At 44.8% G+C, this 20,295-nt stretch overlaps 1 protein-coding gene and 1 long non-coding RNA gene across 4 annotated transcripts in view; one reads left to right on the plus strand and one right to left on the minus strand.

The window, feature by feature from the left end:
* The window catches only part of FAM78B (family with sequence similarity 78 member B), a 99,047-nt gene extending 80,659 nt beyond the window's left edge, over nt 1-18,388 (plus strand). Inside the window, exon 2 of the mRNA XM_024763636.1 lies at nt 8,156-18,388. Coding sequence (XP_024619404.1) covers nt 8,156-8,678 — 523 coding nt within the window. The 3' untranslated portion in view covers nt 8,679-18,388. The remainder of the gene's footprint in view (nt 1-8,155) is intronic.
* The window catches only part of LOC112412135 (uncharacterized), a 97,707-nt gene that overhangs the window by 16,239 nt on the left and 61,173 nt on the right, over nt 1-20,295 (minus strand). The window lies entirely within an intron of this gene.

Here is a 20,295-nt window from a genome sequence, read left to right on the forward strand (position 1 = left end):
GATAGATTTGCGTATATTGAAGAATCCTTGCATTCCTGGAATAAACCCCACTTGATCATCATGTACGATCCTTCTAATGTGCTGTTGTTGGATTCTGTTTGCTAGGATTTTGTTGAGGATTTTTGCATCTATGTTCATCAGTGATATTGGCCTGTAGTTTTCTTTTTTGTGACATCTTTGGTTTTGGTATCAGGGTGATGGTGGCCTCGTAGAATGAATTTGGGAGTGTTCCTCCCTCTGCTATATTTTGGAAGAGTTTGAGAAGGATGGGTGTTAGCTCTTCTCTAAATGTTTGATAGAATTCACCTGTGAAGCCACCTGGTCCTGGGCTTTTGTTTGTTGGAAGATTTTTAATCACAGTTTCAATTTCAGTGCTTGTGATTGGTCTGTTCCTATTTTCTGTTTCTTCCTGGTTCAGTCTTGGAAGGTTGTACTTTTCTAAGAATTTCTCCATTTCTTCCAGGTTGTCCATTTTATTGACATGTAGTTGCTTGTAGTAGTCTCTCATTATCCTTTGTATATCTGATGCCTTTGTTTTGATGTGATGATTAAGAAGTCTATTTTATTTCTCTCTTCCAGAGAATCCTCCAAGACAAGGGTAGCTTTCCTTCTTTCTCTTTCAAGACAGGAACAAGAGTGCAACTTTATTGTATTACCTCTGTTTTCAGAAAATCTGGGACCAAACTAAGCTTTGTGATTTTCCCACAAAACTGACCTCTAGACCCTGGGCCCGAGTCACTGCTCACATAGCTCTGGACAGGAAAATGGAGAAAAAACATGCATGTAAAGACTCTATAGACAAAGTAATTGAATAGAATGCCAAGCTAGCCAGTCCTGAAAAGGACAGTGTTATAACAAGCCAAACTCCCCGGGCAACATGCCACAGATGGCCCGGTGTTTAGGACAGGAGGGCAAGTACAATTTTACACTTATTGGGAATACTTGTCCTCCAGTCCCACAGAGGAAACCAAATGCCAGCAGAGCCCGATCACTGTAAATAAAATGAAGAACAGGGTTGAAGCAACACAGAAAATGAATGCCTGGTGACTGAATAATTGTCACAACCCTTTGACTCGGGGCACAAAACTGCCTCCAGTGTGACCATTTCATCAACCCAGCAGGCAGACTGGTTCTCACTTAACCTGAACTTGTATGATTTTACCCCACTCAAACAACACTTATTCCCTTTTGTACAGTAAGAAGTGGCTATAGAATTACCTGGGAGCTACTCCTTGGCCCAGCTACAACTAGCATGGGTAACGAAATGGTAACTTAAGTCTCTAACTTTATGCATCAAGTCAATTCCTCTTACTTAGTTTCTGCCAAGCATTATACACTGCAGTTTTTCCCAGCGGTTATCAAGGGCATGGAGGCAAGAGAAAAGGTTCTTGCAGCTGTGGGCTCACCTCCTCTCCAGGCAATCCAGCCTGCCCCTCCCTTCAGGCTGGGGCTGCCTAGCATCGGGAGTACTGTGGGGGGCAGCAGGAGGCAGCAGTCAGTTTCTCCATGTCCCTGTGTGAAGGATTCTGAGACAGTTCAGTATTAACCTGGCAATACAACTCCCTTTTAGGCCATTGGTTTAAAGTCCTGCAGGGACAGTGGCACCCACTGGCACCGGCTTATCACATTGGAACAAGCTTCTAAATATTTGTGCCCCACCATGAGTCGAAGGTGCCCTCCGCCTCTTTAGGAGACTCTCCAAGACCAACACACAAGGAAGCAAAATTGGTGAGGGGGGCTTCCCTGGTGGTGCAGTGGTTGAGAGTCCACCTGCCGATGCAGGGGACACGGGTTCGTGCCCCAGTCTGGGACGATCCCACATGCCGCAGAGCGGCTAGGCCCGTGAGCCATGGCCCCTGAGCCTGCGCGTCCGGAGCCTGTGCTCCGCAATGGGAGAGGCCACAGCAGTGAGAGGCCCACGTACCACACAAAAAAACCAAAAACTGGTGAGAGGTTAAATAACCTACCTAAGATCATACAACTGCAGTGTGGCTGACAGCGTTTTGGTGCTCTCGCTGGGTGTCAGGCCTCTGAAGGAGGAGAGCCGAGTTCAGGACATTGGTCCACCAGAGACCTCCCAGCTCCACATAATATCAAATGGCAAAAGCTCTCCCAGAGATCTCATGCTCAATGCTAAGACTCAGCTCCACTTGACAACCAGCAAGCTACAGTGCTGGACACCCTATGCCAAACAACTAGCAAGACAGGAACATAAACTCACCCATTATCAGAGAGGCTGCCTGAAATCATAATAAGGTAACAGACACCCCAAAACACACCACCGGATGCGATCCTGCCCACCAGAAAGACAACATCCAGCCTCATCCACCAGAACACAGGCACCAGTCCCCTCCACCAGGAAGCCTACACAACACACTGAACCAACCTTAGCCACTGGGGGCAGACACCAAAAACAATGGGAACTACAAACCTGCAGCCTCTGAAAAGGAGATCCCAAACACAGTGAGTTAAGCACAATGGGAAAACAGAGAAATATGTAGCAGATGAAGGAGCAAGGTAAAAACCCATCAGACCAAACAAAGGAAGAGGAAATAGGCAGTCTACCTGAAAAAGAATTCAGAGTAATGATAGTAAAGATGCTCCAAAATCTTGGAAATAGAATGGAGAAAATACAAGAAATGTTTAACAAGGACCTAGAAGAACTAAAGAGCAAACAAACAATGATGGACAACACAATAAATGAAATTACAAATTCTCTAGAAGGAATCAATAGGAGAATAACTGAGGCAGAAGAAAGGATAAGTGACCTGGAAGACAAAATAGTGGAAATAACTACCACAGAGCAGAATAGAGAAAAAAAGAACTGAGGACAGTCTCAGAGACCTCTGGGACAATATTAAATGCACCAACATTTGAATTATAGGAATCCCAGGAGAAGAAGAGAAAAAGAAAGGATCTGAGACAATATTTGAAGAGATTATAGTTGAAAACTTCCCTAACATGGGAAAAGATATAGTCAATCAAGTCTATGAAAGAAATAATGAGATCACTGAAGAAATCAAAGAGAAATCAAAAAGTACCTAGAAAAAAATGACAAAACATGACAACCCAAAACCTATGGGATGCAGCAAAAGCCATTCTAAGAGGGAACATTATAAAAAAAAATCCTACCTCAAGAAACAAGAAACATCTCAAATAAACAACCTAACCTTACACCTAAAGAAATTAGAGAAAGAAGAATAAAAACACCCCAAAGTTAGCAGAAGGAAAGAAATCATAAAGCTCAGGTCAGAAATAAATGAAAAGGAAATGAAGGAAACAGTAGCAAAGATCAATAAAACTAAAAGCTGGTTCTTTGAGAAGATAAACAAAATTGATAAACAATTAGCCAGACTCATCAAGAAAAGAAGGGAGGGGCTTCCCTGGTGGCACAGTGGTTGAGAGTCCCCCTGCCGAAGCAGGGGACACAGGTTCATGCCCCGGCCCAGGAAGATCCCATATGCCGCAGGCGGCTAGGCCCGTGAGCCATGGCCGCTGAGCCTGCGCGTCTGGAGCCTGTGCTCCGCAAGGGGAGAGGCCACAACAGTGAGAGGCCCGCGTACCGCAAAAAATGATACCAAAACCAGACAAATAAGTCACAAAAAAAGAAAACTACAGGCCAATATCACTGATGAACATAGATGCAAAAATCCTCAACAAAATCCTAGCAAACAGAATCCAACAGCACATTAAAACGATCATACACCATGATCAAGTGGGGTATATCCCAGTAATGCAAGGATTCTTCAATATATGCAATCAGTCAATGTAATATACCATATTAACAAATAGAATGATAAAAACCATATGATAATCTCAACAGACGCAGAAAAAGCTTTCAATAAAATTCAACACCCATTTATGAGAAAAACTCTCCAGAATGTGGGCATAGGGGGAACCTACCTCAACATAATAAAGGCCATATATGACAAACCCACAGCCAACATCGTTCTCAATGGTGAAAAACTGAAACCATTTCCTCTAAGATCAGGGAAAAGACAAGAGTGCCCACTCTCACCACTATTATTCAACAACGTTTTGGAAGTTTTAGCCACAGCAATCAGAAAAGAAAAAGAAATAAAAGAAATAAAAGAAATCCAAATCAGAAAAGAAGAAGTAAAGCTCTCAAGTTTGCAGATGACATGATACTATACATAGAGAATCCTAAAGATGCTACCAGAGAGCTACTAGAGCTAATCAGTGAATTTGGTAGTGTAGCAGGATACAAAATTAAAGCACAGAATCTCTTGCATTCCTATACACTAATGATGAAAAATCTGAAAGAGAAATTAAGGAAACACTCCCATTTACCATTGCAACAACAAGAATAAAATACCTAGGAATAAACCTACCTAAGGAGACAAAAGACCTGTATGCAGAAAACTATAAGACACTGATGAGAGAAAGTAAAGATGATACAAACAGATGGAGAGATATACTATGTTCCTGGACAGGAAGAATCAACATTTTGAAAATGACTATACAACCCAAAGCAATCTACAGATTCAATGCAATCCCTATCAAACTACCAATGGCATTTTTCACAGAACTAGAACAAAAAATTTTACAATTTGTATGGAAACACAAAAGACTCCAAATAGCCAAAGCAATCTTGAGAAAGAAAAACAGAGCTGGAGGAATCAGGCTCCCTGACTTCAGACTATACTTCAAAGCTACAGTAACCAAGACAGTATGGTACTGGCCCAGAAACAGAAATATAGATTTATTGAACAGGATAGGAAAACCAGAGATAAACCCCCGCACATATGGTCACCTTATTTTCATAATGGAGGCAAGAATATTCAGTGGAGGAAAGACAGCCTCTTGAATAAGTTGTGTTGGGAAAACTGGAGAGCTACATTTAAAAGAAGTAAATTAGAACACTTCCTAACACCATACCCAAAAATAAACTTAAAATGGATTAAAGAGTTAAAGGTAAGGCCAGACATTATAAAACTCTTAGAGGAAAACATAGGCAGAACACTCTATGACATAAATCACTGCAAGATCCTTTTTGACCCACCTCCTAGAGGAATGGAAATAAAAACAAAATTAAACAAATGGGACCTAATGAAACTTAAAAGCTTTTGCACAGCAAAGGAAACCATAAACAAGATGAAAAGACAACCCTCTTAAGAGAGAAAATATTTGCAAATGAAGCAACTGACAAGGGATTAATCTCCAAAATTTACAAGCAGCTCATGCAGCTCCATATCAAAAGAACAACCCAATCCAAACATGGCCAGAGACCTAAATAGACATTTCTCCAGAGAAGATATACAGATTGCCAACAAACACATGAAAGGATGCTCAACATCACTAATTGTTAGAGAAATGCAAATCAAAACTACGAGGTATCACCTCACACCAGTCAAAATGGCCATTATCAAAAAATCTACAGGGGTTTCCCTGGTGGTGCAGCGGTTGGGAACCCACCTGCCAATACAGGGGACACGGGTTCGAGCCCTGGGCATGGGAGATCCCACATGCCACAGAGCAACTAAGCCCGTGTTCCACAACTACTGAGCCTGCACTCTAGAGCCCATGAGCCACAGCTACTGAAGCCTGCATGCCTAGAGCCCATGCTCCGCAACAAGAGAAGACACCGCAATGAGAAGCCCGCGCAGCACAACAAAGAGCAGCCCCCGCTCACCGCAACTAGAGAAAGCCCTAGCGCAGCAACAAAGACCCAGCACAGCCAAAAATAAAGAAAGAAATAAATAGATTTATTTTTTAAAAAAATCTACAAACAATACGTGCTGGAGAGGGGGTGTGGAGAAAAGGGAACCCTCTTGCAGTGTTGGTGGGAATGTAAATTGATACAGCCACTATGGAGAACTGTATGGAGGTTCCTTAAAAAACTAAAAATAGAACTACCGTACGACCTAGCAATCCCACTACTGGGCATATACCCTGAGAAAACCATAATTCAAAAAGAGTCATGTACCACAATGTTCACTGCATCTCTATTTACAATAGCCAGGACATGGAAGCAAACTAAGTGTCCATCAACAGAGGAATGGATAAAGAAGATGTGGCACATATATACAATGGAATATTACTGAGCCATAAAAAGAAACGAAATTTAGTCATTTGTAGTGAGGTGGATGGACCTAGAGTCTGTCACACAGAGTGAAGTAAGTCAGAAAGAGAAAAACAAATACCATATGCTAACACATATATGTGGAATCTAAAAACTACGGTCCCGATGAACCTAGCGGCAGGACAGGAATAAAGACGCAGACATAAAGAATGGACTTGAGGACACGGAGAGGGGGAAGGGTAAGTGGGACGAAGTGAGAGAGCGGCATGGACATATATACACTACCAAATGTAAAATAGATAGCTAGTGGGAAGCAACCGCATAGCACAGGGAGGTCAGCTCAGTGCTTTGTGACCACCTAGAAGTGTGGGATAAGGAGAGTGGGAGGGAGACGCAAGATGGAGGAGATAAGGGGATATATGTATATGTATAGCTGATTCACTTTGTTATAAAGCAGAAACTAACACGCCATTGTAAAGCAATTATACTCCAATAAAGATGCTAAAAAATAACTGAATAAATAAATAATAAAATAAGCTACAAGGATATATTGTACAACACAGGAAATATGGCCCATATTTTATAATAACTAAGTGGAGTATACGCTTTAAAAATTGTGAGTCATTATATTACACACATGTAACATATTTTGTTCAACTATATTTCAATAAAAATATTTAAAAAGAAAAAATAAAGTCGTAGGATATTCTACCACTTCCTAAGAGAAGAACTTCATTTCGAACAAGACTTCCCCCTCTTAGCTGATGAGCGGACAGTCTCATTTCTTTCCTTAATTATTAAATTCTCATGCAACACTGCTGAGAGTCATTCTTGGTCCCAGGAAAGGATTTATGCAGGATGCATAGCCAGGTTCTGCTGACTAAACGTCTGCCCCTAGGAGGACCCAGTCCATCTTCCCATGGCAGCTCTGGGAGCTGCTAGCCCACTGGGTAGCCTGAATGCCCTCCGTTCTGGCTTCCTCCAGCATCATGTGAGGACACTTCAGAAGGCAGTGTAGCACGGTGGTCAAAAACATAGACTTTGGAGCCAGACAACTCCAAGCTCCACGCCTTACAATCTGTAGAACCCTTGGCACGTACCTTAACATCTTTAAGCCTCCACCCTCTCATGTGTAAATGGAAATAAAAATGTATTTATTTTGTGCATTAACTGAGATGACATAATTAAAGTACTCAGCACGGTGGTCGGAATAGTGCAAGCATTCAGTAAGTATCAGCTATGATGAGGATGATGAGTAGTTCATAGCACTGGGGGAGACACATGGGCTAAGAGTAGGGCACATATCCTCCTCCTTCCCTCTGTTCAAGGTTGGGAGCAGCTAGGAGTAACAAAGCACCCAGAATGGCAAGTTTGCTAAACTAAGCAATTAGACTTCCAGGCTGGACTTAATGTTGATGGGAGAACAACACAGTAGAGACTATGTATGCCAGCCCATGGCACAACTTGCACATTGAAGTGTTTTCCCAAACGTGACCATTATCTCCTGTGTTATCAGTTTCTATGTCTGTCTTCTAAATGCTGGATTGGCCAATGACTAGAATTTAAACAACTTTCTTTTTTGAGTAGAAATTCTACTACTTTGATTTCCTAGGAAATCAGTATAACCTTTAACCTTACCTCCCTCTGCCCTCCTTTCCACCTGATACCTCCTTCCAAGTATGTCAGATTTCAACCACCACCTTTTCTTAACAAACCTTAGAGACGCGATACTTCCTGAAAAAGTGGTTTTTGCAATCGAATGCCTCTAGGTAGTTCATTACAATTGCACCATTCCAGCTAATTGTTGCCTCATTGCACCATTCCAGCTAATTGATGCCTCTTTGTGGGTCTCATAAATGCTTCTTTGAGCTTTTTGCTTCCAGTTGGACCAGCTATGGCTTAATTTAACTTGTTCTGGTATTGCTTTTTTATTTTTGATTTGTTCTCATTTAATCCCGAAACGGCACAGCATAGAACTTTTTGACCTGAATTCCCCTCTGAACTTCCCATTTTGCCCAAGTTGACTGTGATAGTAAGTGGTGGGCATCTCTCCAGCTTTTGAAACATTCATTCAGCCTCTTCTTTTCTTGTGCATCTCTTCTGCTTTGCCAGGTCAAGCTGGGAACTGCCTGACTTGAGGGAAGGGAGAGTAAAAGCCATCAGTGACTCAGATGGGGTGAGCTACCCTTGGTACGGGAACACCACAGAAACTGTGACCCTGGTTGGCCCCACCAACAAGATCTCCAGGTTCTCCGTCAGCATGAATGACAATTTCTACCCCAGTGTGACATGGGCAGTGCCAGTGAGTGACAGCAATGTGCCACTGCTCACGAGGATCAAGAGGGACCAAAGTTTCACTACCTGGCTGGTGGCCATGAACACCACCACGAAAGAGAAGATCATTCTGCAGACAATCAAGTGGAGGATGAGGGTGGACATTGAGGTGGACCCTCTTCAGCTCTTGGGGCAACGGGCCCGGCTGGTGGGCAGGACTCAGCAGGAGCAGCCCCGGATCCTGAGCCGGATGGAACCTATCCCCCCCAACGCACTAGTGAAACCCAATGCCAACGATGCCCAGGTCCTCATGTGGAGGCCCAAGCGGGGGCCACCTCTGGTTGTGATCCCTCCTAAGTAGAAGCAGACTGGCCTGACTGTGTGTGGAGCACACGCCACTGAGACACACAGTGAGGTTGCCAGGGGTGGCAGGAGCCAAACTGAGTTTCTGAGCCAAAGCAGACCTCGTGGTTTGCCAGCCTTTGCAGCCACTTGTGAAGAGTAGAGCTGCTCCTTGGGTGGTAGAACCATAATCCTTAGGGAAAATCCCTTCCTTTTAGGAATAAAGAAATCACTGATTTGACAGACTTGCTGTGATTACCATGCAAGTAGCCATATTTTGGAGCTGACCAGGATGATCCTTTGAACTATTGACCATTTCTTTCCTGTGAGATGCAGGGGACGGAAACAAAATTAAACAGTGCCTGTGGCAAATGCTGCTTCCCAACCAATTAGAAGTGGGAGTGAAAACATCCACACCAGGTGTTTGTAAGACATACAGTTCCACTGCCCAACTGGAGGGTGCTGGGGAAAGGGTTGGAAGGAAAGTCAGGTGGTGAAGAGAATGGGCAATGGAAGGAGGAGGGAATAATTTGTTATTGCAAAATAATACCTGTGCATGTCTTAGTTAATCATCAACACACTCACTGGAATGAAAGAAACGCTAAGAAAACTGGAGACATGATATTGGTTCCATTCTGAGGGAGAGCCTCCTAGGAACTGTCCAAGTTGCTGACCGTAGTTCTAACTGATGGTGACTCTCAATGGTTCCATCTACCCACCTCTTTCCAAAAACTGCTCATTTAAAGTATCCTCAATCACAGTATTTGGATAGATAGTTCTGTATTCTGCAATAGCTGTGATATTTGGGGCCTTCACCAAGTTTTTAGTGAAACCCGAATTGTGATTTTGTTTACAGCTGCTTATTCTGTTCCCATTACCAGCCCTAAATTTACAAAAAGATAATTGTTTATAAGCCATGAACCCATGTAGAGTTTCAAGAACATTTCTACAAGAATAGTATTTTTACTGTTACACGTTCACACATGCAAGCACACATGCCAGGATATATATAGCATAATTACTAGCAGATTTGCCAGCTGTACCTGCATGTGTGCTTATAGGCTTTACGCATACCCAGTACATATACTGTGTACCTATATATGTTTATTTTAGCTCAGCCTCACAGAAGCTCAACTCTAACTGCTTGAGCATTTGTGAGAAAGTGCTTCATACGTCTTAACTTCAGACTCTTAATGAAAATCTGAGTTACTCACAGTAAGCAAACCTGTATTGCTGAGATCTCTAGTCAGGCCAATATAAACTTTTAAAAGTATCCAGTCTTTACCATATGGATCACCACAGAAAGAGCTTTTAAATCACTACAAAAAGAGCTTTTCCTGTTATTCTCCATAGTGCTGATTTTGATTGATAGATAGATGATAGATAGATAGATAGATAGATAGACAGATGATAGATAGATCCTTGTTCAAACCCCCCCCCATGCAAAATAATTATAAAACTCTCATAATATCATCGTGGATTTTATGGGTGGATACTGCCAGCCTAATTTCAGAGATGAGAGAGTTACGATTCAACACAATTATTACAATCCCATGGTTGGCTCCAGTGACCTGTCTTTTATCAGAGTTTGAAAATGGAGAAGAAAAAACAGGAGGACTTGTTTATTACTTTTATTAAAAACACAATTTAGTCTAATTTATTTCAGGTCACTTCAGGTCCCAGGAGATGGTGCTTATTTACGTGAGAGGGTTAACAAATCCACTCCAAATTATGTAGTGTTAATCTCACACCCCAACCACCAGCTACTCTCTTATAGATCAGTTATTGATGGCAAGCTGAGCTATTTATAATACCACGTTAATGACACATCGGTGACTCACAGAAGACCTGGAGACATTCCATTTAGAAATAATTCAGCTATTACATTTGGATTCCTCTGTCGCTTCCCATGTTATGCCTCCTTGTTTTATGGGAGAGGTAGTCCCAGAGAGCTCCATGGTTTAAATATAAAACTGCTTAATTTCCACGCTGATGTCAGAAACAGGACTCTCTCCCTGTGAATGCATTAGATGCTACCCTTATGGAATTCTGGAGTGTGGATACTTATCCTGGAATCCAATCCCTGTTGGCCCTACTTTAAGAAAACCTGATATTTAAAAATCTAAAATTGTAACAAACAGAAGGTTAATGAGGAAGTATTTTTTACATTGCAAAATACTACACAAGATTTCTGCCCGTTAAAATAAGACATTACTTACACAATTATGTTTATAGCATAACTTTTATCGTATTTATAAAGCAAGGTGCTACATACTTAGTTAGACTTGTTCCTACTGAAAACTCACACTTTTCAGAGTTTTAAAAGAAATGACCTCCCACAAGTTTTCTGGAAAATTATGTAACAACAAAAATGAGAAAAGTAGATGGGAAAGTGCTTATGAAAGTTAAAGGCACTGTGCAAATATACATTATGATTATTGTCAGTGATACTGTTGCGAACTCCATAGTTGGGTCTCTCAATTCTGAAATCAGCCTGGCAGAATGCTCTATTGCCCTGCAGCCTATTATTTTAAAGTTATAGTTGCTGTACAAGGAAATGATCCCTTTTCTTTCTGTCATCCTTAGATCATTACCTTTCAGCTAATCAGGATATTGCCGAATGAAACTCTCCAACAAGAGAGAATTCACCTTGAAATCTCTGTTGGGGTCACCCCCATCCTCCCATGAGGCCTTTCTTCCCCTGACAGTCCCTGGGTCTGATGCCAGACACCGTCAGCTTAAAGGGGCTCCTGTGGTGCCTTGATTAGGTTTTAGTTGGGTGGTCTTAGTACTATATTTGGATTCTAAACACATATACACACAACAGTTGGCACAAGAGTTTTTAATTCCCGTGTGGAAAAGAGCATTTCATTAGGTCATAGATTCTTTAGTCACCTTTGAGATTTTTTATTCCATGATCTCAAGGAAATTGAGGTCGAGCTATATTAGCTCATCTATTCAGGGTCACATCATTCAAGGGGTCATAATTAGCAGCAGAGCCAAGAGAAGACCCTAGGTCTCCCATATCTCAGATCACAGCATGGTCACACTTACCTAAGACCCACAGTTTTCCCCTTGTCTCCAGCCAAAGCATTGTCACCAACCTTGAGCCATTCACCCTTTTAGCACTAGAGACAATTGAATCCATCCTTTAAAGAATAGGGGGCAATCCTTGTCACAAGTATGTTCAAAAAATGAATGTTCCTGGTTTCCTTTTACCTATGCAAGCTGTTCTGAGACTGAACTCTTAATCTGGGCCCTTTGCAGCATCCTACATTCCCAGTTCATTGCTTTGGTCCACAGCACCCAGGAAGGTTGGAGGCGAGTTCATTCTCTGCCTCCCCTTCCATGGGCCTTTTTGCAACTCCCTCTTCCCTGGTGCTAGGAATATCTCACAGGTCAAAATCATGTTCTCAGCAGTAGTTCTGAGCAGTAAAATAAAAGAACTACAATTTATGGAGTATTTTACAAAAGGCTTCCACATGCATTTTCTCATCCCCGGACAGTCTTATGAGTGTAATATTGTTGTTGATATTGCTATTATTATCCCTTTTTTACAGACAATAAATTGAGATCCAAAGGAGTTAAGTGACTTATCCATAGGCACACAAATAGAAAATGTCATGAGTTAGGATTCAAACTGAGCCACTTGGCTCCAAATCCCATGCTATTACACTATACCGTGGTACCTCCCGCATTGTTCCCTGCCTAGAGAGCACAAAAGAGAACGAAGGAAAGGAGAAAGCAAGTCACTTGCACCCACACAGTCATGTAGTCCCTACCAGTCTACTAAGTGGACATATTAAAATAAGAGAAGTAATACTGTTTTCTTATGCAGAAAACTGTGTAATCCCCAGGGAGATCTGCCCAGAAGAAAGCCTGTCGGGGGCTGCAGTGTGGGAGTTGGCTGTCACTCGGCATCTCTTAACACAGTACTGGTAATTAGTGGAGTAGGAAATCTGCTCTCCTGGTCTGAGAATCCCTGAAACACCATGAGCACAAAAGGAGGAGGAAAGCATGCATCCCACAGCTGAGGTCCCAGCTGAGCAAGGCCCTGCCACCCGCCATCCCTCGGTGTGTCAGGAGCAGCATGTAGGGCAGAGGTATTGGAAACAATGGCTTTCCAAGCTCCGGTTGGCACCTTGAACGTTCTTGCTAGAACTGAGGGCACAATTAAACATTGCCAGAGCCAGCTCCCGACTGAGTTGCAAAGAAAGATGTAAACACACACACACACACAGACCCGCTACACTCACACATGCTTCAAGCTGAAAAGAAAATTAATTAAAACCCCAATGAATGCCCAAACTCTATAATTAAGCCTAAAAGATCCTTAGATAGAAAGGGAGTGGAGTAAGCAAGCTCAGTGCCCAGAGATATTTTTACCCCAGAGTCTTATTGCCGTTAATTTCTTCTGAGATCTTGAGTACATCTGGTTCCAGTTTCCCTGGTAGGACATCTGCCTATGGAAGGCCTTCAGAAGAGTTGCCAGCTCAGTGGCCAGAGGACAGCCAAGGTTGTTTGGCCATCCTTAAACACTCTTATAGGAATGCCTCTAGGGAGACGGACTGCAGTTGCTCTCCTTGGTCAGCCATGCTCCCTCCCATGGTGGATCCCATCACTAACTAACCTCAGTCCTCCTAATAATTCTTTTGAGGTCTGCAGTGCTTTACAGTTTACAAAGGGTTTTTACCTTCCTTTGTGTGGAGTAAAAAACATCTCTAATCAAGACAAAAAATCTTAGTATTGGTCTAATCTTTCTCTTCTTATTGTTATTAATGACAATAACTCCCATTTGATCAGTATGTTGCAGTTTGCATAGCACAGACACAAAAATATTGTCATTTGATTCTCAACAATCTTATAAGGTCTGCTTTATATCCCCACTTTACTGACGAGGGATTTGAAAGTCAAGTGACCTGTCCAAGGTCACACTAATAGTGGTGCTCTTAAGATTTGAATTTCAGTCTTCTGGCACCACACTTTTACTCCAGTCTCACAGAGCATTTTCTCCCTAGTTAAACGCAGGCATCCTTCTCTGCCTGTCCAGCCACTGCTAGTCCTCAGGCAGGGCTGACTGACTAGCAGAGGGAGCCTTTGCAGGGTCACCCTAATGGATCTCTGGATGTACTTTGTCCAGACAGAATAAGCTGTCCTGAAGAGTCTGGGTTCAGCTGTCTCAGGGTCTGTGCCCTCAGGTGATTTCTCTCCTCTTCCACCTTGGAAGAGTACTCTGAGTCAGGAGGCCAGAGCCCAAGACCTCAGCATGACTTGAGTTTTCTAAACGCAGCTGATGAACTAGACCTCTAGCAAATCACGTAATTCATCTCAGCCTCAGTTTTCTCCTTTGTTAACTGAGCCACTAATACCGCCCAGCCAACATCATAGTCAGGAAGACACAGCAGGATAATGTCTGGAAACACTCCACAATGTCTAAAGTGCTGCCTGATGTAAGGTTTTGTCACTTCAGTAGAATCATGGGGCCCAGGGTTAGTTGCAGGTCCTCAAGTGCCATTGAACAGGACGCCCAAGACCATCTCAGGGAAACCCACTGTCCCTGCCAAGGGAGACATGGCCTTGGGGGAAGGTGGGGTTTTTGAGCTCCCCCTGCCCCCAGACACCTTGATGGAGAGAACTGGACCCTGGCAGTCAAGAAAAGAAAGGAGACCGCTGCATAGCCCTGTAGAAAGCAGCTTTGGGCAGAATTTAGAGCTGGAATTCCAAGAGTTCCTTTCCTTCTGGAAAGGAAAAGAGGTTGATCAGATCTGGGCTGGACTTGAAATCCCAGCACAATTTGCCTAGTTTAAGTCTCCTGGAGAAGCCAGCCAGGGACAGCTATGTTTTTCCTGTCACTGGCTCAGGCAAGGGATACAGAGGGAAAAATTATTAGCATTATATGTATATATAATTTCATGTGGGTCTCCACTGGCCTGTCTGTCCGTGGACGGTTTTTGATGCCCCAGATCTTGGCTGGGACGCCACAGTTTGTAGGTAACATTACAGATTTGGTCACGTGGGTGCACATAAAAGGAGGAAATACTTTTTCCAACGCTGCCTCCACCCCTAAGCTGTCTCACCACCGTGGAGGCATATTTGGCTGTGGCCCCTCTCTCTGCCGGCCTTGCCTGCTATAGCCCTATTCCACATGGCCCCATCTGGACCAGCCACATAGCCTGCTTCAGGGCTACTTCCCAAGGCTCCCTGCCCCAAACCCCAATCTGTGCCTCACTGCCAGGTGGGCCCCACCACAGACTTTCTGGGGAGAAAGGTAATTTTGCCCAGCTGGAGAGTGGTCCTGACAAGAGCCTACTATCTCTTCTCACCAAGGCAAATGTGAAAACAGGCCTTTGGGTAGCAGGCCACGTGGCCTTGCAAAGGAGGCTCTTCTCTGCCTCAGGGCTCCTATTTGTCCTTCACTAACCCAGAAAACGTGGCCTGACCCTTAAAACAGCTGAATGCTGGGTCAGAAATGCCCGGGAGAAGGGAATATAGACATTCGAATTACAGCAGTGAGGGGACAAGGCCGAGACACAGAGCGGCCGCAGCCCAGCTGCACTCAAACCTCCCCGGAGACTGTGAGGGGCTCTGAGAGTGGTGCACGTGAAGCGTTTGAATGGAGAGATGGCTGAGTTTGGGGCTGACCTCATTCTGGCTGAGACCCAGCATCACTAGCAGCAGGGAGGAGACAGCAGGGAGGACGGAATGCTTTGCTTCAGGCCAGACCCGGGACTAGCGTAAACCAACCAAGGTGCCTGGGCTGGAAAATCTAAGAAGGTGCTCACTCCTGTTTGCAAGCTCTGATTCTGTATCTGCTGAGAGGGAGCCCCCTTCAGTGTCTGCCCTCGGCACCTGGCTTGCCTCACCCCAGCCCCAGCCCTGCTTTGTGCCATCTTCTATGCACTGTTCTCTTCACAAGAAGAGCAGATATGGGAGGGTGTTGTGAGACCCCTCCGGATACTCACTCTTACAAGTATTTGTAGGGGGTGTCTACTATGTTCCAGGCTAAACAGAGTCAGCAGGTAGACAATGCTCACAGGAAACTTTGGAAGCCACTCATTTTCCCCTCTGGAGTCACACATCACAAAAGGAATCCCAGAATCTTGGCAAGTGCTCCCTTGGTCTGCCTGTCTGGCCCAAGAGCTCAGTGAGGATGGCTAAGGTGACAAGGCAGCACTCTGTCAAGCTCTTTGAGCTCTTCTAAAGAAACGCACTGGGGAAAACCTACAGCCACATCAGTACATGCACGGCTCTGGTGATGAAGGGAACAGCTGGTTCTCTTTCCATCTGCTCTCATCCCATCACCCCCACCCTTCAAACCAATTAGAATATTCCACACAGATGTGATCCAATGAAACGTTAATTGGAAAAATAACAGGAAGGATAATACATGCACTTCAGGCTAAGAACTATTTCAATAAACTGGGCTTTGAAAGCAAGACAGCCAATTAGATTATTTCCCACTTCATTCCCTCACGCACCAGAAACTATAGAAAGCTATTACTTCTAATTAATTAGGAAAGAAAGAAGGACTCTGCGTATGCATATCAGGTGAACAGGGACTGAGGCACTACCCCACTTACCTCTTCATGCACAGTGTGCATGCATGCATGCATACACACACACACACACACACATCAGGGACTAAAGACTCATCTACCATCTCACCTGGAGAATCTCATGGGTCTACTGAAACAGCAAGAAAAGACCTGCTCCTAGGAGCCACTCACAAAATCAAAAAAGACAAATGCCTTCTTTGGGCATGTTTATCAGAAAGGAAATGTGGCATTTCTTATGAGAGAATAAGCAACTCTAAATTCACTTGGATTCCCAACTTTCTGCATCCGAAACAGTCTTGTCTTTTCCTCTTCAGTAAAGAAGGAAGCATCTCCCAAGCCTATTTCCAAATGCTCAGGAGGGTCTAGTGGACCAGGAAATCTGAGACCCCTGAGGCCTGATTTTTGAATTGACTTTATTATGCAGGTCAACTGCACTTTTCCATCTGTAAAATGGGAAGAAGACCTGTCCTCAGTGCCACAGTCACCCCTTTAAAGGTTTTAGGCTTGTGGGAGCACACTGACATAGAGCTCTGACCTTCTTGTGCCTTGCCTTGGGGAAAACTGATAGACAGAACTCAACCATGCAGTTAAAATATTTTTTGTACAAAAATTATGCTAACCCAAAGGCATCCTTACTGTGTAATTAATATAATATGAATAGTCTCAAAGCCTCTGCACACCTGTACCCACTTGGTACTCTACTCTCCCCCATCACCTACCATGTCTGTCACTCTGCGCCATGCGCAACATCAAGGGCTGGCAGAGCCTAGCGCAATCAGTGCCTCTGACCAATCGCTCACCGCAGGAAGAGGAACTCGCATTCATTGACACTAGAGCATGGTAGCTATTCCAGAGCACAAGGTGTAGGGCGGGACAGTTTCTAGAATGGCTTCTAGGCTACTAACTCCCCACTTGCATGTATAACGGGGTTGTCTGCAAACTTCAAACAATTGGAACAAGTTTATTTGACCATCTCTATAAGAACTTGGAATTTGGCTTCTTTCTGAAACTGAAACCATGCATAAAATTTGAAAATGCAACAGTGTTCATTTAGAATCATAAGAACTAGTTATGCCATTATAGCAGTATATCCCTATAAGCAAACCCAGCATGTCAATACTCCAACGAAACAAAGCATACAAAAATGATCAGGGAAGAAAGAGGAAGATGTCCGATGCTTGGATTTACCTCAGAGCAACTCCTTTCATACGTTCAAAAATACCCTTTTTATTTTAAAACTTCAGTTCACCACTTCTTCGTTAGGACCACCACTATTACATGAAGCAATATATACAAGTACCCCAAAAAATAGTGGCAAAATTTTTTCTTTTTTTAAAGAAAAACTGATTGACAACTTCAAGTTGAATAATACAGGCATATTCAAAAAGTTTTAGCACAGTTGAAATATGTGCCCATGCACAGGTATACTGGGTGAGCCGTAGGGTTCTGGTGAATCAGCGATTCTTGCAAATTACCTTGTGCTTTTAGATGCTGAGAACCAAGGCCATGGAGGGTCTGGAATTCCCACCCATTTCTATAGATCCTTTTGTGCCTTGCTGATGATGGGTTACCCCTATAAACAATCTAGAATCCCTTAATATTATTTTAGTTTTTAATCATTTTTTAAAGAACCACATAAATGCTATAGACCATCTTGACAGAGCAATGCATATGTAAATAAGTACCCATAATTTTGCATAAAAATCTCAGGGTCGTTGTCCCCTTGCAATCTATTTATGGAACCCAGATTATGAACATCTGCTTTTAAGGAATGACATTCTTTGGTCACTGTCTTAATGCCCATTTTATTTACATGTCTCCATGTCCACATACAGGTCACCTAGTAGGACAAGGCACACCCAGGAGCAGAACCACATGGCAGAGACTAAAGAGGACGAAATGAGCGATGGCTGGTGGCTCCAGAAGCTGAAGCCCTGGACAGCTGATTTCCCATTAAAATGGGTGCCATCCTACCTGTCTCCTCGCCATCCTCCCATCCCCTCATCCCATGACCTGTACCTCTCCCACCCCACCACGTGCCATGCAGCAGTCTCCATGGGCTAGCTGGCTGGCTGGTTGGCTCCTGGGGAGCTGTGTTAAAGTGAGAGTTGTGCCTGCTGTATCTTTTTTTTTTTTTTTTTTTGCGGGACGCGGGCCTCTCACTGTTGCGGCCTCTCCCGTTGCGGAGCACAGGCTCTGGACGCGCAGGCTCAGCGACCATGGCCCACGGGCCCAGCCGCTCTGCGGCATGTGGGATCTTCCCGGACCGGGGCACGAACCCGTGTCCCCTGCAGCAGCAGGCATACTCTCAACCACTGCGCCACCAGGGAGGCCCATGCCTGCTGTATCTTTTTTTTTTTTTTTTGCGGGACGCGGGCCTCTCACTGTTGCGGCCTCTCCCGTTGCGGAGCACAGGCTCTGGACGCGCAGGCTCAGCGACCATGGCCCACGGGCCCAGCCGCTCTGCGGCATGTGGGATCTTCCCGGACCGGGGCACGAACCCGTGTCCCCTGCAGCAGCAGGCATACTCTCAACCACTGCGCCACCAGGGAGGCCCATGCCTGCTGTATCTTTTTTTTTTTTTTTTGCGGGACGCGGGCCTCTCACTGTTGCGGCCTCTCCCGTTGCGGAGCACAGGCTCTGGACGCGCAGGCTCAGCGACCATGGCCCACGGGCCCAGCCGCTCTGCGGCATGTGGGATCTTCCCGGACCGGGGCACGAACCCGTGTCCCCTGCAGCAGCAGGCATACTCTCAACCACTGCGCCACCAGGGAGGCCCATGCCTGCTGTATCTTTTTTTTTTTTTTTTGCGGGACGCGGGCCTCTCACTGTTGCGGCCTCTCCCGTTGCGGAGCACAGGCTCTGGACGCGCAGGCTCAGCGACCATGGCCCACGGGCCCAGCCGCTCTGCGGCATGTGGGATCTTCCCGGACCGGGGCACGAACCCGTGTCCCCTGCAGCAGCAGGCATACTCTCAACCACTGCGCCACCAGGGAGGCCCATGCCTGCTGTATCTTTTTTTTTTTTTTTTGCGGGACGCGGGCCTCTCACTGTTGCGGCCTCTCCCGTTGCGGAGCACAGGCTCTGGACGCGCAGGCTCAGCGACCATGGCCCACGGGCCCAGCCGCTCTGCGGCATGTGGGATCTTCCCGGACCGGGGCACGAACCCGTGTCCCCTGCAGCAGCAGGCATACTCTCAACCACTGCGCCACCAGGGAGGCCCATGCCTGCTGTATCTTTTTGTGTGGAAAGAGTGGGTCCATCCAGATCTCAAGTCCATGCCCATCCCTCTAAGTGAAGCTGGGATGAAGTACTGGTCAGCTTGGACTTCAGATACCTAAAATGTTCCAGCATTGGTTCCCAAACCCTGCCTGCCCTGCCTACACTTTTGGGTGAAAAAGAGAGGGAGTATGTATCTCCCCTCTTTCTCCCTTCTCCACGTGGGTGGCCAGTGTTAATACTCTCTCTAGATTTCTCTGATCCTTGGAGAGCCAGCGCCAAAGCAGTCTTATTTCCCCTACATGGCCAGGCTGGGTACCTTCGGGTGACCAAGGGCAAAGTGTATGTCACTAGGATCAGTGGGGTGAGGGAAGAACCACCCTAAGAAGGCAAAAAGTGTGTGCATTATTTTATTTATTGCCTTGCTTATTGATTTATTTATGAAATATGTATTTATCATAGAGCAGAAAATCTACTCCCATCTTTGAAGCACCCAGCCCCAGAATTTGTCTTCTTGGCCCCATGGGGCACAGTGAATTATTTCTCTTTTAAATGACAGAAAACAGTGGGGGAAATTCTCTCCCTCTGCCCAAACACCTCCACCTCAAGCAGATTTGAACCAGAGGTGGGGTTAGAAACCACCAGCTAGTGAGGCTGTAAAGCCACACACATCAGCAGAGGCTTGACTGTCCAAATAGAAGCTCTCAGAAGCCCCTAACCCTACCCCCTCAGATCAGTCCTCCCCTTCTCCTTCTTCATGTGCATGATGGTGACTAGCCACTCAGCTCCAGCCTGACCATCTCAGAACCAGTCTTCTCAATTGCTCTGGTGCTGTCTTCTTAACTAATGCCACATGCACAT

Source organism: Neophocaena asiaeorientalis, unplaced genomic scaffold (assembly GCF_003031525.2).
Source record: "Neophocaena asiaeorientalis asiaeorientalis breed wild unplaced genomic scaffold, Neophocaena_asiaeorientalis_V1.1 scaffold912, whole genome shotgun sequence".
Lineage (NCBI taxonomy): Eukaryota > Metazoa > Chordata > Mammalia > Artiodactyla > Phocoenidae > Neophocaena > Neophocaena asiaeorientalis.